Genomic DNA, 19,750 nt, shown 5'->3' on the forward strand with positions numbered 1-19,750 from the left:
ATAGTTTGAAAATCAAACCGTTGTGCCAGACTTTGTCGAACGCTTTTGCGACGTCGAAGAAGAGAGCTCCCGTGTATAACGGTTTTGGTCGATTAAGCCCCACAAGAATGTGCTCCGTGAGGCGGTGCACCTGTTGAACGCATGAGTGATTTGTACGGAATCCGAATTGTTCATCGATGAGAATGCCCTTGGATGAGACGAAGTCTCTGAGGCGTTTGTAGAGCAGACGCTCATACAGTTTGCCTAGAGACATGAGGAGGCTAATCGGGCGGTAGCTCGTCGGATGATTTTTTGGTTTACCGGGTTTATGTATGCCGATAACGTCCGCTTCTTTCCACACCGCGGGAAAGATACAGTTCGCCATAGCGGCATTGAAAATAGATGCCAACATCACGATGAGTTGGACGGGTAGAAGTTTAATAACGCGGTTGGATATACCGTCGGAACCGGGAGCCTTGCGAGGACGTAGGTCTTTGATCAAGTCTTTAACTTCCATCGGGGTGACGGGTGGTAACACATCAGAGGGTGGCAAGGAGGCTCTGCGTTCTACCTCACTGTCTACTAATTCTACATGCACAGGGTCCACGGATTGAGTGCTGGGCGTGCACTGGGTTTGCAATGTATCGGCCAGCAGCTCTGCTTTTTCGTCATCATCGAACGCCGTGAGTCGGCCTGAGGGGCCTACGAGGGGGGGCATAGTTACTACCGTATCCGATTTGAGAGTACGAGCTAAGCGGTAGTAAGACCTTTGGGAGGGCGCGAGTTCTTCTAAGAAATCAGACCATCTGGCATCTCGGACTTCGGCGATGCGAGACTTTACGTCGCGTTGTAGGGCACGCATTCGAATACGATTTTCCGCGGTAGGATACCTGTCGTAGGCGCGTATCGAGGCGTTCTTAGCTCTAAGGAGTTCCCTAATATCGTCGGACAATTTGAAGCGGTGAAGGAAGTCCTCCGCTACAACTTGTTTCGATGACCTATCTAATGTCGAGGTGATGTGTGACGTTAAGATGTCTATGGCTTCAGCGGTATCCTGAGGAGACGGGGTAGAGTCCGGGCTAAACGGTAGCGATGGTGGATCAGATTCAGCCAGGCTGATGCCCAGCGTGTGCCAATCCACCACAGTCCTCGTGACGGGAACGGAATCGGGAGCGCGACCGAGCTTCATAACGACGGGACGGTGGTCTGAATCTAACTCTGAAACTACTTCGATCGAGTGTAAGCGCAGAGTTACGTTTTTTAATAACGCTATGTCGAGTATATCCGGGCGATGCGCGATATTTAGCGGGTAGTGAGTCGGGATTAGCGGAGCGACGATATCGAAGGCGAGATTATCGACTAACGCGTCAAGCCGCCTGCCATTCGGGGTTGTGGTGTGTGAGTTCCACCTAATGTGTTTACAATTTAGGTCGCCCGCCAGAATGACAGAGCTCCCCATGCCGAGCAGCGCCTCGATATCACTGCTTAGAACGATCTTATCCGGTGGAAGATAAACGGACGCGATAACGATCGGCGCGTGTCCCGTCAGTGAGATTCGGCACACTGATGCTTCGATATTAGCGAGCGCGGGAGGATCGAGTGGGACGCAATGCAGGGCTCTTCTATAGTAAATGACGGTACCACCACCACGAGCAGAGAGCCTGTCGTTCCTGACCATGTTATAGTTCGCGATTTTAGGGTCACGGCGCGCGGGCTTAAGTAGGGTCTCCTGCACTAAAAAGATATCAATTTGATGGTCACGCAAAAAGTCAGAAACCTGATCACGCTGATTTGCGAGACCGTAAGCGTTAAAAAATCCTATCGTTACGGATAGGGGCTTTATTCTACTTATATACGCCATTGATTACCGGCGGAGTGAGGGGAGGACGTACGTATTTAATGACGCGTATACGTCGGCGTATTCTTGCACAACGGCGATAAAGTGTTGTGCAGTGGAGGCAGAGCGAATGGCGTCGCCCAAAGCGTTAACGCGCTCAAAGTTGATCGACTGAAAGAAGTCGATCGCTAAAGCGAGATTGTCGGACGCGGTCGGAGGGCAAGTCGCGGGAGAGGGACGAGTCGCGGGGGCGGGACGAATCGCGGAGGAGGGAGTTGTAGCCGTGTTCATGTACGGCAGCGGTTTCGCCCAGGCCGAGACACTGGGCACCGGCGCCGGAACGAACGCTGGCTTAGCCTGCGACACAGAGGGTGCCGAGGCTTTGATGTCTGGGCCGGAAGCTCGGAGGCGGTTTTGGCGGGCGACGCGGCGATTTATTTTCGGGGCTCGGGGGCATCCGCGGTAATTTGCGGGGTGACCCTGTGTTCGACACAGGACGCAGCTAGGCGGTTCTGTCGCGGTTATTTGATCGCGAGTGCATAGGGCCGTGGCGTGATCGCCTAAGCACTTGACGCATCGGGGGCGCGCGTGACAGTTACGGGAAGAATGCCCGTATAATTGGCAGTTATGGCACTGGCTAGGTGTGCCTTTCTTGTGTGGGGTTTCGACTGCGATTCCGGAAAGGCTACAGACCGTTCGGATGTTGAATATTTGCTTACCCTCGGGGGTAGGCTGGAGGGCGACGAGAACCATATTATATGGCTCCCTTCCGCGGCCTGTGTGCATGCGGTGTACGGAGTTAACCGGTAGGCCTTGTTCGAGAAGGTCGGCCTTGACGAGCTCGGCATCCAACTCTTTAGGGATGCCACGTATAACGGCACGGAGTTCGCGCTCCTCCTGGAGCGTATATGTGTGGAAACTTATACGCTCCTTACGGAGGTAAGAAGAGAGGGCCCTATGGTCGTCGGATGTTCGAACCTTAATTTGAATGCCGTTCGCGAGGTTACGGGCATTCGTAAAATTGATATTTTTGGCCTTAAGGGCCAGGGAAACTCGTTCCCAAGCTGCCTTCTCTTGAAGGATTACCGGGGGAGGGGTCTGGGCTTTATTTTGTGCCACCGGACGCGGCGACGGAGTGGCACGGGCTGGAGGCGCAACGGGAGTCTGAGGGCGGGGGCGCGACGCGTTCGCGGCTTTGCTAATTTTAGCGGCCGCGGGAGCTCGAGACTCCGCGGCACGCTTCTTACCCTTTTGCACTAGGGTGAATCCATCCGTCGATGAGGCGGGAGCGAGGTCGACCTCCATCTCCGAGTCAGAGTCGGAGGACGAGGAGGCGGGCGCAGGTGACCTACGAGTAGGTGTTTTGGACGGCGCGACGGAGGCCGCGGATGATCGCGCTGCTGGAACGGTGACCACGGCGGACGACGCAGCAGTTTTACTCGCCAGTATAGGCGACGCGGGAACGGCAGGCACGACGGAGGCTGCGGTGCTCGATGCAGAAGCTTTGCACGCAGGTACAGGCGACGCAGGAGCAGCGAGCTCGGTGGAGTCCACGAGAGGGCTCGCAGTGTGATCGGCCTTGAAGGCCTGAAACTCGGAAGTGAGCTTTGGGTAGCGAAGCCGGAGAAATTCCGCAAATACAGCGTCCATGATGTCTACGTGCCCAGGTGGGGCTACCCTGGGTCTTAGAAAACACTCGCCTTGCGGCGAGGCCCCAAATTCTCGGACCTGAGCGGTTCTATTGAACACAGGTGGCGATGCGGCACGATTACTGCAGGACAAAGAAAAATCACAACAAAACGGAAATTACAAAAAGAAACAAAACAATTAAACACTTCCAGGAAGACAGTTTGTCGGCAGATGTACCACGAACACAGAAATAACAAAAGGAAACAAAACAAATAAAAACTTCCAGGAAGAGCACTTAGTCGGCAGATGTACCACGAACACAGGCCGCGCGAACAATGGCCGGGCTAACAAAAGCCGGGCGAACAAAGGCCGGGCGATCGAGTGGTCGATGAGCACGTCCGCGCGTGACGGGTGCCTCTATCGGAATCCTGTAAAAAGGTAAGTTTTCTTGTTATTCTAACCAAAGTATTAAAGTGCAAGTGAATTTACTTATTACCCTTTCAGGTCCTTACTACTAAATCGTTCATCATGATTTTTTGCACGCACACCTTTCATTGAAAATAACACTATTCCTGATGTAGATAAATAGGTTATTTTCTCTACATGAACAAGAACGAAGCTGCGTCTAAGTTATAGTGCATACTCGTCGTATATTTAACGAAATCAATATTTTTATAATAGTCTTATCACTGTCCTAAATCGAATATTCATGTGTTTGAAATTTTGTCATACCGTTTCTAGCTAATGCAAAAATACTATTAAAAAAAATTTAGCAAGTATTTATTATAATATTATTTTATTTCGAAAACCTATTAATAAATATTATTCACTAATCCAACACTCATATAATAATTAAACTACCTATTGAACAACATCTGGTGGAGCAGTACTATCTGTGGCTGCATCGGCAACCTGTGTTTCCTCAGTTACTTGTGTTTCCTCAGCTACTTGTATTTCCTCAGTTACTTGTGTTTCCTCAGCTACTTGTATTTCCTCGGTTACTTGCGTTTCCTCAGTAGCCTGTGTTTCCTCTGTTACCTCAACACGTTCCTGATTCGATTCTTCTGACTTTTTTGGCATGATTTCCGTAATTTCCACATTATCACTTGATTTTTCATTATTTATATTTTCATTCCCTGTTATACTGGCTTCGTGCTTATCAAATACATCTGTTCCACTTTTAACTACCGTTTGCGACTCAGTTCGTTCTGAAGAGTGTTTTGAAACAGATACATTTTCTTCAGGAACCTCCTGAATCTTTTCTTGTGATATTCTCACCTCATGCGACGTAGATTTCCTGAGAGAACGTAATGAAGCCTTAGAACCTTGTTTGGTTATGTCAACTTTGCTACCCTTCTTCTCTTCAATTGGTGTTTCTACAGCAATTTGCAAGGATGTAGATGGTTTAACGTTTTCCTTAACATGCTCTACTGATCCTTTCTTTGCTTTAGCTGATTTTGCTAAAGGAAAATACAACTTATATTCTGGTGGTAATTGATCCTCTGGTACGAGTCGTTCAGTAAAGTAAATCCTCCTGAGCCGAATATTTGCATTAATTTTGAGTTTTTGCACTTCCACAAATTGCTTGTTGTAAGCTCGTCTGGTGAATTCTGCTAAATTAAATTGTATTTGATTCCAGCCTTCTGATAGTCCTATTGGCATAACGGTGCACAGTGGTAAAATCTGCGTAGTACTTTGGAAGTTTGAAACACGAAATCGTCTTCGTGTTCCAGTCTCATCAAGGATGGTAACTTCAAAACTAAAGTACTTTTTCAAGTTCTTGACTATCATGACTAGAAAAGGCATAGTTATTCCTAAAACAGTTTTTCCTTTAGGGCACGTCATGTACGTTGTACTTACATTAGTTCCGAGTATTTCTAATACCATAGACTTTATGTCTTGATCTAAAAACCGTGTAATATAACCGTCTTGAGTATGTGTGTCCCATATTTCCAAAGGCTTAGAACCGACGCTAAAAAATATGGTCAGCATCCCTCGTTGGTATGCATTACGATACATGGTCAGAATATATTCCTAGTAAAGGTCTCGAATTGAATTTTGCAAACAAGAAATCTCTTATTATTTATTACTGGTAAAATAACAATATCAACGTGGATCGATGATTACATTCGATATTGCGTGACAAATTTTTGACAAACCGGGACAATTCCGCGGTTTTTTTTAATAATATCAAATTTGATTAAAGAGATTTATATCACTGTTATACCTATTTAGTTTGAAAATTTCTGTGGTAACTAATATACTCGTAGATAAATATATAACAGCTGACAAGTAAGAAGTTGCATATATTCGTTTAATGCCTGGCAAAAATTTCAGTCACTCAAATCTGTTAGTCCTTTTGTCCTTGTAAAAAAATATTTTTAATTGAAACTTCATGAATATTCTAACTTTCAACTTATGAAGGCATTGTCATTAAGGGCGAACGACCGAACTTGAATCGGAAAGCACTTTAGGTGTGGCGCCGGCGGAAATTAGAGTTTTTGGTACACCACCCTTTCAAAGAGTCTTTTTTTTTTCTTTCATATTCACCCTCTTAAATGGTACTTGGTAAATGTAAATGCAAACAGTGCTTGAGTTTAACGAGCACGACGCTATGTAAGACTTGATGTAGGTATTTGAAAAATGTTGTATGTACGATGCCTGAAAGAAATTATATAACATGATACATTTTAGGCAGCGGCTGAGCTCTGCCATTACCATTGCTAACGCCCATGAGCGACGGTAACCTGTGAGGATCGTATGCTTATCTGCCAACAAGGGCAATTAAAAAAACCTGAGCAAAAGCCATTCACGATGAAACAAAAAACTCGTTGGCACGTTGGTATTTGTATACATTGACTTGACTAAAATTAATCTATATTTAGTGTACAGGATTATGATTTAAGAAAGACCACACTACACAAAAACCAAAAATATTAATTGGCAAACTCTTGTAAAATTTCGCATAGCTTTTCAAATTTTTAACCGTACTACGCTCACTGAACACAAATAGATGAACATAATTATGAAACGTAAAGGAAAACTATTAAAATAAATATTCTAAAATACGTAATAAAATATGCTAAAATAAAAAAAATACCGAACCATTCCGTCTATACATGAAATTTACCCACTTTGTCATCGAAGTAAATTGAGTTAGGCAAATATATAAACGAAATAAATGACTCTGTGTCAGAAATAAACACAAAAGTTCTTCGAATACGTAGAAATAAAACTTTTAAAAAGAAAATTTCGCTTTCTTTGTGATTTATCTACCCATTTATCATCCTCGACACTAAGAAAATATGTCACGCAAACCCACAAGTAACGTTCACACATGTAACATTACGAATATAGCATTTTTGTCGTCTCTAAATCACGTGACTTTTCCACTATGCCGGGCGCCCTCAGAGACAGCCGTGCACTAGCAAAAAACGCGACCGGCCCGGAACAAAAAGGAAAATGAAAAAGTGCCTTTCGACTGTCACGATAAGAAGTGCACGGTCTTGTTTTGCGGGTTGTTATAGCGCCCGCCGCAACGATGCTACAAGAACTTATCCGCATTATTTTTTTGTTCGGATAAGAATTCGGCGTCACGTCGTGTGTTTTTTTTTTATATCGCTAGGGTGGAACATCAGATGGCACAGAGTTAAGATATCGATAGATTTTTCGAAATTAATGGAGCCGAAAACGTGTATCCGATAACGCTAACGGCCGTCGGGGTGAAATAAATGAATTAGCTTTGTTTGCTGGAACCAAAATGTTTTCTTAGACGCTAACCAATAATTTAGTTTATTCATTAATTTCTTTTGTTTGACTATTTTCTTTGTGAACTAAACGTGTATTATGTCTTAATATAACGTAAATAAACTCAAATTCACGTGCTTGGCTATTTGGTTGCACGTTCTTAATCTATACTAATATATAAATCTACCGTGGTTATTACGGATGTTCCGTTATAACTACTGGACCGTGCATCCGATTGACTTGAAACTTGGTACCCATGTAGAAGATACATGTACTTAATGGATAGGCTAATATTTGTATGAGTGTTAGACTCGCTACACCAGTTGCGGGGGCGTTAATGATGAAAATACTTGTGGGGGTGAGAAATAATAATGTTAATTTTAAATGCCCAGCGAAGCGGACGGATACAGCTAGTACTTAATATATTTGTGACTGGAGACCACGTACCGCTACGCGCAGCGTGGGGCGCCCCCCTGCCCGGTGGGCCAATGACTTGCGGCGATATGCTGGGAAAGATTGGATGCGGAAGGCGAAGGATCGTTCATTGTGGTGGACTATGAGAGAGGCCTCCAGTAGTGAATAGATACAAGCTTTTTTTATTGCTTATATGGGTGGTCGAGCTCACAGCCCACCTGGTATTAAGTGGTTACTGGAGCCCATAGACATCTACAACGTAAATGCGCCACCCACCTTGAGATATAAGCTCTAAAGTCTCAAGTATAGTTACAGCGGCTGCCCCGCCCTTCAAACCGAAACGGATTACTGCTTCACGGCAGAAATAGGCAGGGCGGTGGTACCTACCCGCGTGGACTCACAAGAGGTCCTACCACCAGTAATTACGCAAATTATAATTTTGCGGGTTTTAATTTTTATTACACTACGTTATTCCTTCACCGTGGAAGGCTGATGATGACGATCGTTCTTATAACCTTCTCGATAACCTTCATTTACTAACTCAAATGAAACAATTACGTTTCACTAAAAAGATTAATAAACTACAAAGAGCATCGTTCAGCGTGCGTATTTACAAAGCTCATTGCTCGGCGCAACGAAGCGTGGTCTGCATAATGTATCGAACGAACAACGCCCGATTCAGGCGAAGCTTTGTCTGCGTTATTTACAACCGGCCCGTGTATTCACACGGAAATTGGATTTGTAAAATAAGACACTGTATAAATAATCTTTATCTAAAACATATCTCGACGGGGTCGTATGGCTTGCTGGAGTTCACGATTTCGCGTACACCGTGAGTCCCAAGGATCGTTTGTCAGTACGCCGATCCGACTGTAACGGGCTCGTAAGGCTGGTATATGTTTCAGCTTACCTTGCTTGAAGCGCGAATATTAACGTCTTAATACCAATTGATAAGTACATAAAACATTGAGCCGCTATCAGGACCACTAATGAATAATAAAATAGTGGTTTTATTTTTGGGCACTTATTCGCGTTGTTGATGAGACTTTGGTGATATAAATATTTAAATCACAGCGATGATAAAGTTAATTCGATATATGCTTCAGCTTACCTTGCTTGAAGCGCGAATATTAACGTCTTAATACCAATTGATAAGTACATAAAACATTGAGCCGCTATCAGGAACACTAATGAATAATAAAATAGTGGTTTTATTTTTGGCACTTCATTGCGTTGTTGATGAGATTTCGGTGATATAAATATTTAAATCGCAGCGATGATAAAGATAATTCGATAAACCTAAGAATTTTGTATCCAATATTTTCTCTCAGACAGCAACGTTTCGGCCACTCTCAAAATAATCGCTGCAGCTTCCCGGGTAAAGACAATGTATTGAAATTAATATCCGGGAACGAGGTCCACCGAACAATTTGTCCACCCGGAATGCGGATAATTAAACGGACCAGCCGTCTCTTAGCTTACATGTCTCTGAAAATTTATAGTTGCGCTTTGCTTCATACTGTCTCTTTTGCTACGTATTATCTACAGGAAAATACTTGGAAAATATAACCGGAAACAATTGCTGGTTGATCTTTATATTATTTATATTACTATTGAATAATAATTCGCAGCAAAGATTACCTACCCATGTGGGATTGCAATACATTCTACTACCAGTAGAAAATAATTATTGCTAGTATTTTTGATACAAGAGTATGCGCTTGATGGGACTTTCAATGAAAAGTAACATGATCGTCTTCGGCCAACGAAAAGCGATATCCTGATCACCGTCACTCAGACAATAGTAGAAATAGTAAAAATAAACCTCCGATTCTTCCTTTTGCGAATAGCTTGATTGATGAATTGAATCTTGTTGTAAACTTTGATACCTGTAAACCTTGACTTGTAAACCTTTGATTTTTGTTTAAGGGGAAATTAATCTGATAATGAATAATATAATTATTTAATTTTAAATTTTAATCTGATAATGAATAATAAGCTGACAATGAATAATGAAATAGATTAATTTCCCAAATAATTAAATTTATTAATAATTATATTATTCATTATCAGATTAATTTCCCCTTAGTTATTATAAATAGAATGGAGATTTCATAAAGCTGATTACAATGTTAAGCTTACTCGAATTCGTAGAAGTACCTACTTTAATTTGAAAATTACTCTTCCACTTCCTGAGAACTGGTGTTTCAAAACAAAATTTAAGCTATATGTAAAAAAAAAAACACGTTTAAAAACGATTCGCGCATTTCATTTTTATGGCACTATGCGCAAATATTTAAGGTGCCACTAATATAATATCCGTAAATAATCCGTCCGGTCCTTATATAATACAAAACAACAAATCTAAGTCCAAGCAACTAGGAATATAAAGGGAAAACGGAAGCAATAGCCAAAGTTCGGAGTTTAATTGTCGTCCGATAGTTGTCTTCCAGTAATCGCTTTTACACACACTCGGCACTCACACCTTCACGTGACAATGACGTAATTGCGTTTTCGGTGTCATAGGTTCACAACAGATAAAGATACGGATAAAAGTTCCTGATATATTATACAACTATTCCATACCCGATCCTGTGGACCCAATGGTAAACAGTCAATGTCGCCCTAAACACGTCATTACGGATCGTCCCGATCCATTAACGGTGCTTTTAGGTACCTCAAGGGCTAGACCAGTTAATTAACCAATAGACACAGCCCGCTGAGTTTCTCACCGGAGCTTCTCAATGGGTCGCATTTCCGATACGGTGGTAGATTCTGCGAAGCAATGCTCTTGCTAGGGCCAGTGTTAGCAACACCCGGCTAGAGCCCCGTGAGCCCCGTGAACTCACCTTCACGTCAAGGAAAAGCTGAAATGGCCTCTCAAGGCTATCAGCATAGGTAGGGAGAAAAAAAACAACTATTCATTTATATATTAAAGGAACACTCACTATTCAAATAGTTTTTTTTTTTTTTTTTATTGCTTGGATGGGTGGACGAGCTCACAGCCCACCTGGTGTCAAGTAGTTACTGGAGCCCATAGACATCCACAACGTAAATGCGCCACCCACCTTGAAATACAAGTTATAAGGTCTCAAGTATAGTTACAACGGCTACCCCACCCTTCAAACCGAAACGCATTACTGCTTCACGGCAGAAATAGGCTGTTGCTTACCTTAATAAATTCGCTAGTGAAGAAGAAAGCAACACTAATTTTCAGACGAACTTATTTACTTTGATATAATCACTAGCTCATTATTTGAAATGAACATGAAATAGACATACAAATATGAATGGGTCGGACACGGAAATCAGATCTAAAATAATTTAGAAGTTAGCGGCGTGGCTATATACACACACAAAGGGATGAACCCTTTGGAGATACCCGTTCTCTATAGTCCATAGGAAACGATATCGACCGAACTGTAAAGTTTATGGGTGTACACAGATGGTTCCACCACTATAAAACAAGGTCGTAACATAACGAAAGTTGCGTAATAAAATTATATGTGCCTACGGGATCATATAAAAATTAAGGTACAAACAAATAAAATGTCTGGACTACTCCGGACATTTAAGCTCTATCAGTTTAAACAGTCCATTTACTTCTGCCGTCATGCGTTCCATGCGCATTTTGGAAAATTGAGTATACCTTGCGGTTGAGTTGCGTTCTGACCGGGTTCTGACCTCGGACGGAGATCGGACGTCGGGTGTAACAGTGCAGAGGAGTCGTTTAGTTCGGTAGGGCCCTAAAATTCCTTGGGCCCGCGGTCTGCTCCCAACACCCTGCAGATCGTCAAGTCCCACATACCCCGCGCGACCCCTAGGCCCCGGGGACCTCGTAGGATTTTCGGCCCCCGGCCCGAAAAAAAAAAGGTAGAACAATTCAGTTTGCGACTTCTATTGATGAACTTGGGTCAAACTTATACTAAAGACAATAAAAATATCCGTCATTTTAACCCAATTAATATTTCAATCCCATCCCTTACGAAGAGCGACAGCTTTCTCAGCATGATCTGTATAAAGCTCATTATCTACTTAGGATTCTCTGCTCACCATCCAAGAAGTAATTAAATAGAGGATAGTTATATTCCAATCTCCCACTCTCTGTCACTAATGTTTGCAATCGGTAAAACCACACTGAATTCAATTAAAATTACTTTTACGGTTTAATCTGGCGTTTTTTGTTGTCATCAAATCAAATTATTTCCATAATTTCCATTCGCGAGGATATCGCTATCGTGAAGACGAAAACCCAAGTCATCAGTCAGTTTTAGTTCGTTCTGTGTGAAATTAAACTTAAAATTTAGAATTTTTTTTATAGAAAAATAGATCGTAGCTAGCACAAAATTCTAATGACGACGAATAACATCTTAGTCGATCTTTTGTGGCCACGAAAACTGTAAATTATTACAAATGTCTGAAATAATATAACTACAGTAAGAGACGCGTGATTAAACCGTAAAAGTCGTTTTACATCTACTAGGCGCGAAAACCAAAAAAAAAAATACCACATTGAATTCAACAAAAATATTTTATTTGAACTTGTGCTTTAAACACGGTCTTTAAAATTGGAAATACTTTAGCGTAGACTGAGTTATTTTGGTCGTCAGTCAACAATAGATCTATTCCTTAAAATAGTATATAATGGCACTAAATAGTAAATTTACTAACACATGATTCATCAACAAATCTATTTAAAAGCGTTGTCCCGTAAAAACCTAATGACATGTAAAAGTCCATCGGGAATGTCCCGAATAATTGTTAGTAAATTTAATGGACCATAATATGCGAGGGGCGTGTGAATTTGATAGGACTTAGGATAGATTTCAATGCTGTCGAATCAGTCATTTGTATAATTAAGTCTAGTCTAACTCGGACCTAACTTTAGTGAGCAACGTAAAGAAGTAGACTTGAAATTATCGATAGGCACACTAATTGAAAGATGATTTGGCATTAAAAAATTACTGGATTGCAACAAAAATTACGCCCATCTTCGGATACCACTTCGAAGTCAAACTCGTTGAAGTGGCGTCGAACGCGTGATTCTAAGGTACTGCTTAGAAAAGAATATCATAGACATCAAAACGCAAACTCGTTACCCATCTTAGAACTATCTCAATTGTACAATAAAACGGCCAAAACATCACCAAGGGGATCTCAAAATCTATCTTTCAGCCCAGAGACGACTGCTGGACATAGACCTCCGCGAAGCCTCACTACAACGACCGACCCTACCCTGCCTACATCCAGCAATCATTGGTCCACCTTGTGAAGGGCCTGCATACGTGAAGCAAAAACTTCATACACCTTTTTAAGAAAATTTCGCGGACGGAGGAGTGTGAAAAATAACACGCTTATAGAGAATATAGAGAAGGCCTGCAGAATGATATTTTTTTTTAAATTATCAGTTATAAATACATTAAATCAATAAAAAAACATTACACGCACTACCATGTATTTGACACACACAAATAATAACATATATTATGTTCTTTGTTTATTGTCAAACTTTTGTTATTGCTTAAGGTATGTCGTCAAATTGAGAATAGCTTAATATTTGCAATCTTTAATATTATTTGTCTAGTGTAGTCTTAGCGAAATCTGTGATTATAAAAGCATAATAGAGAAGGTGTTGGAAGGTCGTGATGCTGTCCACGTATACTTATCTATGATGCACTGCATTTGAATTTGAATTATGTTTTTTTACTTTTGATGTGCGGTGTCATTCTGAATTATATTTTTTCATATACAAGTAAACACAATGTTTTCAAGTATTATTTACGTTTTAATTAATTGCTATAGCCGCTAGTTCACTCTATTAATCTTTGACAATAGAACACTATTAATATTCAAACTTATAATTTCAATTAATTATAGTCGAATTTCGACTACTGCGGGACTATTATGTCTTATTACAAACAAACTATTCTAACTAAAATTACAGGTAAAGGAAACAATGTAAAATAGACTTCAGCTACTGCTTAGAAAACGAGAAACTATAAATATCTGGGGCCCTCGCCGCCCATTTGCTTCGAACGTTTAAAAATGCAGTATCAGACCAGAAGGCTTTCAATAAACCTTAAGTGTGAATATAAACTAGTATAATAGCACCCCGCGGGGTGTTTACTGCCACCACTTACGAGCAGTAATGGACCGTGTGCACTTTATTGTCGAAAATTGCATTTGCTAGATGAAAATTCCAAGGTCTATTTTTGTCTTAATGGCTCGTTTGTGATGGGATGTAAAAAATTCCTTCCAGTTTGTAAATTCGCTCGAATTTATGCAATATTTTATGCATTAATAGAAAATAGAACTTTATGGGTCTTTTGAAATTGGCGAAATTCTTAATCGTTTAGAACCCTTCGATATGTGAAGAGAAATCTATAAGACATACGGCAGCAGAAGATCTTTTTCTACAGCGTAACTGTTTTTGTTCTGTCACCCTGCCTATTTCTGCCGTGAAGCAGTAATGCGTTTCGGTTTGAAGGGTGGGGCAGCCGTTGTAACTATACTTGAGACCTTAGAACTTATATCTCAAGGTGGGTGGCGCATTTACGTTGTGGATATCTATGGGCTCCAGTAACCACTTAACACCAGGTGGGCTGTAAGCTCGTCCACCCATCTAAGCAATAAAAAAAGGACTGTCTGCTTGAATATTATTTTTCGCAACTTGTATATAATAATGTTACGTTTTAACATGGTTAGCGCGCTTAAAGTGTTTACTACAACACTTCAATTACAGTGCTATAACAGTACTCCACAAGTTACGCACCGCACGTTCCATTAAGAGTGAATTAAAATATTTGAGATGATCTCGTATCTACTTTTACCAAATTCGGCAACAAAATTCTTCCCTACTATACTACTTTTTTTTTCTTTCCTACCTATGCTGATAGACTTGATAGGGTATATCAGCGTTACCTTAGCGTGTAGGTCAGTTCTCGGGGCTCAAACCGGAGGTGTTGCTAACACTGGCCCGAGCAAGAGCAGTGCTTCGCAGAATCTACCACCGGATCGGAAACGCGATCCACTGAGAAGATCCGGCGAGAAACTTAGCGGGCTGTGTCTATGGGTTAATTTACTCGCCGCGAGGACCGTGATCGGTGCTTGAGGTACCTAAAAACACCGTTAATGGATCGGGAGGATCCATAAATAAACGAATACGAACCAGGCATTCTGATGCTGGAATAAATACCCTTCTCTGATATTTCCTGCAGTCATAACATGCCTTTCTTCCGGCCATAAGCTTGCCTGCCTTTGAGGGCATGAAACAAACACAATAGGATGTACATAACCATTTCGTGATTGTGATAAATGTCTATCTTAAAACGGGGAATCTGTCGAATTGTCTAAGGGCGACCGGCGTTACGTCACACTTATCCCAGGATTATCCCTTGTAATGACCACATCGTGTGTTTTACTTGCTACAAATCTGTTACTGTACATTAGCACCAAAAAGGAGGCTCTTGGTCTGTACTTTATTTATTAAAGTTTTGAGACAATTTTATCTATCTTAACAGAGTAAGTATTAAAGTATTAAATGTTAAAAAAAGGGTTTTAATACAATATTATTACATAACATAAACTACCGAAGCCCACACACGTTTCGTTATGACTATTGCTGATTCTATGAAAAACATTTATTTCTTTGAACCACTCGCACGCCATCTGTCGTACGTTAATCGTAATATTTTATAACGTGTGTGTGTGTGTGTGTGTGTATGTTTTTTTAAGCTATTGCATAGCTTTTATCACGGACTTTGAGCGCGGCGACCAAATCAAGAAATACCGTAACGAAAATAAAAGCTAACACCCCCACTCCGCCTACCATGTAGCTCGCGTTCAACACATTCATAAGTTGCGCTTGTGTAGTGTTTGTGAATAAGCGTGCGACGCGGTGGCGTGACGTCGCACTGCATGCGCATCATGAAAAGTCTGCTCATTTCTCTCTCGCGGGGTCTTTTTTTTTTTTTTTTGGTCAGGAGGAAATCGCCGGACTTCCGCCCTTTTCTGGGGATACTGGGCGGGGTATGTCAGAGTCGAACTGACTAAAACCTCCTGTCGCTCAACAACCAACGTCCAAACCTCGCATGAGACAGAACTCATGACAAGGCAAAGGGGGGAAAGTGAAGCGTTTAGTGCGGAGCACATCTCTCCCATCACCCTCCCCCTCGGGACGCCGGACTGGCGGTCGTCGGCGCCACGACCACCAGCCCTCTCGGTCGGCAGACTGTCCGAAGCCCGCCTAGATGGCGCCGGTTAGAGTGGGTTACCCTACGGAATACCCCGCTGGGCCAGAACCAGCGTGGGTCGAGGATAGCCGGCCTTCCATCACCCGGATGCTCTTGCGTAAAACGCGTGCAGAGCAGCTTGCACGTCGTCTTCTTAGGCCCCCCTCGCCGGTCCCCAGACCGACATGTGAGGGGGACCCGAAACACTTAGAGGGCCAGGGCTTGGGCGACATCCGCCTCCCTGGCCCCCGCTCGACGGCGGCGGGATTGTGCGTCTCTCACGCGCCCCGCCGCCTCCTTCTGCGAGATGGTGCACTCGCAGAAGTCGAGCATCGCCTTCCACGACTCGTCGTCGCCGAGCATCGATGCCACAACACTCGGCAACGACAAGTCGGTTCCTATTTTTGCGACGAGGACACGGCGCCACCCCTCCCATGCGGGGCAGGCGACGAGCGTATGCTCTGCCGTGTCCAAGTCGCAACCACAATGGTGGCACTCTGCCGTCGGCTCGGCTGTGATCCGGTGCAGGAACTCACCGAAACAACCATGCCCAGTGAGCACCTGCGTAAGCCGGAAAGTGAGGCGTCCTCTGTCACGATTCACCCAATCCACAAGGACCGGGCGAATCGCCTCGACGGTCCTACGACCAGCCGAAGGATCAGCCAGCCGTCTGGACCATGACTCCAGCACGGACCGCCGAGATTGGGCCCTCCGTGCTCTGACCACACTGGGGCTGGGACGCGCCACGCCCCGGGCACGAAGTTCAGCCCGCCACCTATAGTCAGCGGCGAGCGCCTCCGCTTCCAGAACCCAAGGCGGCGTCCCAGCCAGTACACACGCCGCCTCAAAGGAGATGGTGCGATAACCACGGATGACCCTGACCGCGATGGTGCGTTGCGGCCGTTGCAGCAGCTTCGCCACCCCCACGGCCAGGGACTGGCCCCACACGGGCGCCCCGTATAGGGCCATTGATCGCACCACCCCCGTATAGAGACGGCGCGTCACCTGGTCAGGCCCCCCGACGTTGGGCAGAAGCCGGCTTAGCGCGCCGGCCACCCCCAACAAACGAGGGACCAGGTTCTGAAAGTGAGCACGGAAGGTCCAACGACTGTCCAGAATGAGGCCGAGGTACTTCAACTGCACCCCGACCCCGATACGGACGCCTCCAACCACGATATGGGCATCGACAGGTGGCACTCTCCGGGGCCTGTGGAACCACATGGCCTCGGATTTACTGAGCGCCACGTCGAGGCCCAATCTCCTAATTTTGCCGACGACATGCGCCACCCCAGCCGTAGCAAGACGGGCAGACTCAGCAAAACTCCCCCCCCGGGCCACTACCAACGTGTCGTCCGCGTAACATATTACGCTCAGGCCCGGGAGGAGGGCACCTCTCAGCACCCAGTCATACCCGATATTCCACAAAAGGGGGCCGAGCACCGACCCCTGTGGAACACCGCGCACGACCGGGAACCGGTGCAGGATCCCACCATGTCCGGTACACGTGACCGATCTGTCCTCTAAGTAGGAACCCACCAGCCGGCGAAGGTAGGGGGGCACTCTATGTCGTTCCAGCGCCCCCCCTATCACGGACCAGGGCAGGGTGTTAAACGCATTGGCGATATCGAGCGACACCGCCAAAGCCACCCCACCCCTGGAGACGGCCTCCTCCGAGAGGGCCCGCACGCGAAGGATCGCGTCTACCGTTGAGCGGCCCTCTCGGGAGCCATACTGCTCCGCCGACAGATCGGGTCCCACCCCGACCAGATGCTGGATGATGCGGGCTGCCAGAATGCGTTCCAGCAGCTTGCCCACCTCATCCAGCAACACGATGGGACGGTACCCGGCGGCAGTATCCGCCGGGCGCCCCTCCTTTCTCAACAGCACGAGTCTGCCCGTCCTCCACGATGAAGGAAACCGTCCCGACTCGAGGCAGGAGTTGTAAAGTCTCAAGAGTCGGTCCCCTAGGGCACTAAGAGCCAAGGCCCAAACCCGGCCATGGACGCCATCCGGGCCGGGTGCAGTGTCCTTTGCGCACATTTTGCGAACGGCCACACGGAGCTCCGCCCCCGTTATATGGGGCACCTCAGCAGGGACTTCGCCGTCGTAGTCCGGCGGCGCGTCCATAGCGGGAGCGACAAATCCCTCCCGCTCCTGCGGGAAAAGCACCGAGACGATGTCCCGCAGCTGCTGAGGCTGGAGACGCTCCGTGATCGGGGGGCCCATGGGCGCATTTTATTGCGCACCATATGATAGGGCCGCCCCCACGGATCCTCATCCAGCGTCTCCAAGAGACCCTCCATGTGTTGGTTCTTGGCTCTTCTGATGGCCAGCTGCAATGCCCTCTGCGCGACGCGGAATGCGCCGTGCAGCCGGGCCTCTGCTGCCGCGAACGCAATCGGATCGTTGCGCCGCGGCAGGCGGCGGCGGCGATGCCTGGCGCACTCGCGCCTCGCCCGAACGCACTCCACGCGGAGTTGCGCAATTTCGGGCGACCACCAGTACGCCTGGCGATTAGGAAGTCGAGGGCCGATCCGGGGCATCGACGCATCACAGATGCGACGCATCGTGTCCCGGAACCACCCTGCCTCTCCCTCGACCTCGACCGGGTGTGGACGCATGGGCGCCCACGCCGCCACCGTAGAGGCTTCCATCAGGAGCTCCTTATTCAGGCGCTTCAGTGCCCACTTGGGGAATGACCGGGACGCACCACGGGGGTGGTCCCCGTGGACGTCCGCGACTGTGGAGCGGGCGGAGAGATCAAACCGAATATATCGGTGATCTGACAGTGTCTCCGCCCCCTCCAAAACTCTCCAGTCGCGGATACGGCGTGCGATGGCCGGGCTTGCGAACGTAACGTCCACAATAGACTCGCCCTGCCACCGCACGCACGTCGCAACCGAACCTCTATTCAACAAACAGAGGCCGGCCGCGTTCGCCCACCTCTCCAATAGCCTACCACGAGCGTCCGAGCGGGGGGAGCCCCATGCGACAGACTTCGCATTGAGATCCCCCGCGAGAATCACCGGACGGGGAGCGAGGCGGCGAGCAATCGCCCCGATCCCGCCCAGGAAATGCCCGAACTCGACAGTAGGCCTGTTCGGAGAGAAGTACGCCCCGATCACGACGGTCCCTTCCAACTGCACCGCGACGAACCCTTGGCCCCTGGTCACCATCGCCAGGGGGGGGATCGCCGCGTCTCTTCTTATGGCTATGGCCGCCAGGCCTCCATCGTCCCCGAACCAGCAATCATTTGCCGGGGGAACGAAATATGGCTCGGCGACCACAGCCACATCTATAGACCACTCCGCCATACTCTGAGACAGCATGTCCTGAGCTCTGGCGGAGTGGTTCAGGTTTCCTTGGAGGAAGCGATAGGTGCGGTCCATTACTGTTGGACCACATCCATCGCTCTCTCCCCTTCACCGCTGCCCCCACCCTCCGGCACCGGTGCCGCAGCGGGGATTACAGCGTTGGCCAGTGCTCCTCTGGCCAACTTTCTCCTCTGCCGGCGCTTCCGGTGCCGGTTGCGTTCGGTGCTTCTGACTTCCGGTGCCGGTTGCGTTCGGTGTTATCACCGGACGGGAGGCACGCCTTTCCTCCCGCCCGGTGGTTAGCCCCGCGCCCGGCCGCAGCGCACAGAGCGCAGTGCGGGGCGGCCGCGCAGGACGCCGCTTTATGGCCCGGCTGGCCGCAGCGGAAACACAGACCGCTGCGGTCAACCGAGCTAGTGCACCTGGCGAGACCGTGTCCGGTGCTAAAGCACCGGAGGCATCGCCGGGCGCGTGGTTCAAGCAGGCGCACGTGGGCCGCTATCCAGCCCACGCGCAGCCTGCCTGGATTCCCCGACGGTCCCCCGGGCGGAGGAGCAGCCAGGGAGGCAGCCGTCTCCAACGGGCAACGCACCCACACT

General features: G+C 46.5%; 2 protein-coding genes across 7 annotated transcripts in view; one reads left to right on the plus strand and one right to left on the minus strand.

Moving 5' to 3' along the window:
• LOC101735585 (semaphorin-1A) overlaps positions 1-19,750 on the plus strand; it is a 502,867-nt gene that overhangs the window by 290,749 nt on the left and 192,368 nt on the right. The gene's annotated exons all lie outside the window — the stretch shown is intronic.
• LOC101735446 (uncharacterized) lies at positions 4,225-5,597 on the minus strand. Its single transcript, XM_004922342.4, has one exon. The coding sequence runs from the start codon at positions 5,462-5,464 to the stop codon at positions 4,307-4,309; it is 1,158 nt and encodes a 385-aa protein (XP_004922399.1). The 5' UTR covers positions 5,465-5,597; the 3' UTR covers positions 4,225-4,306.

Source organism: Bombyx mori, chromosome 19 (assembly GCF_030269925.1).
Source record: "Bombyx mori chromosome 19, ASM3026992v2".
Lineage (NCBI taxonomy): Eukaryota > Metazoa > Arthropoda > Insecta > Lepidoptera > Bombycidae > Bombyx > Bombyx mori.

Coding starts and splice junctions, on each gene's coding strand:
- LOC101735446 (XM_004922342.4), bottom strand. CDS start 5,464: ATGTATCGTAATGCATACCAACGAGGGATGCTGACCATATTTTTTAGC.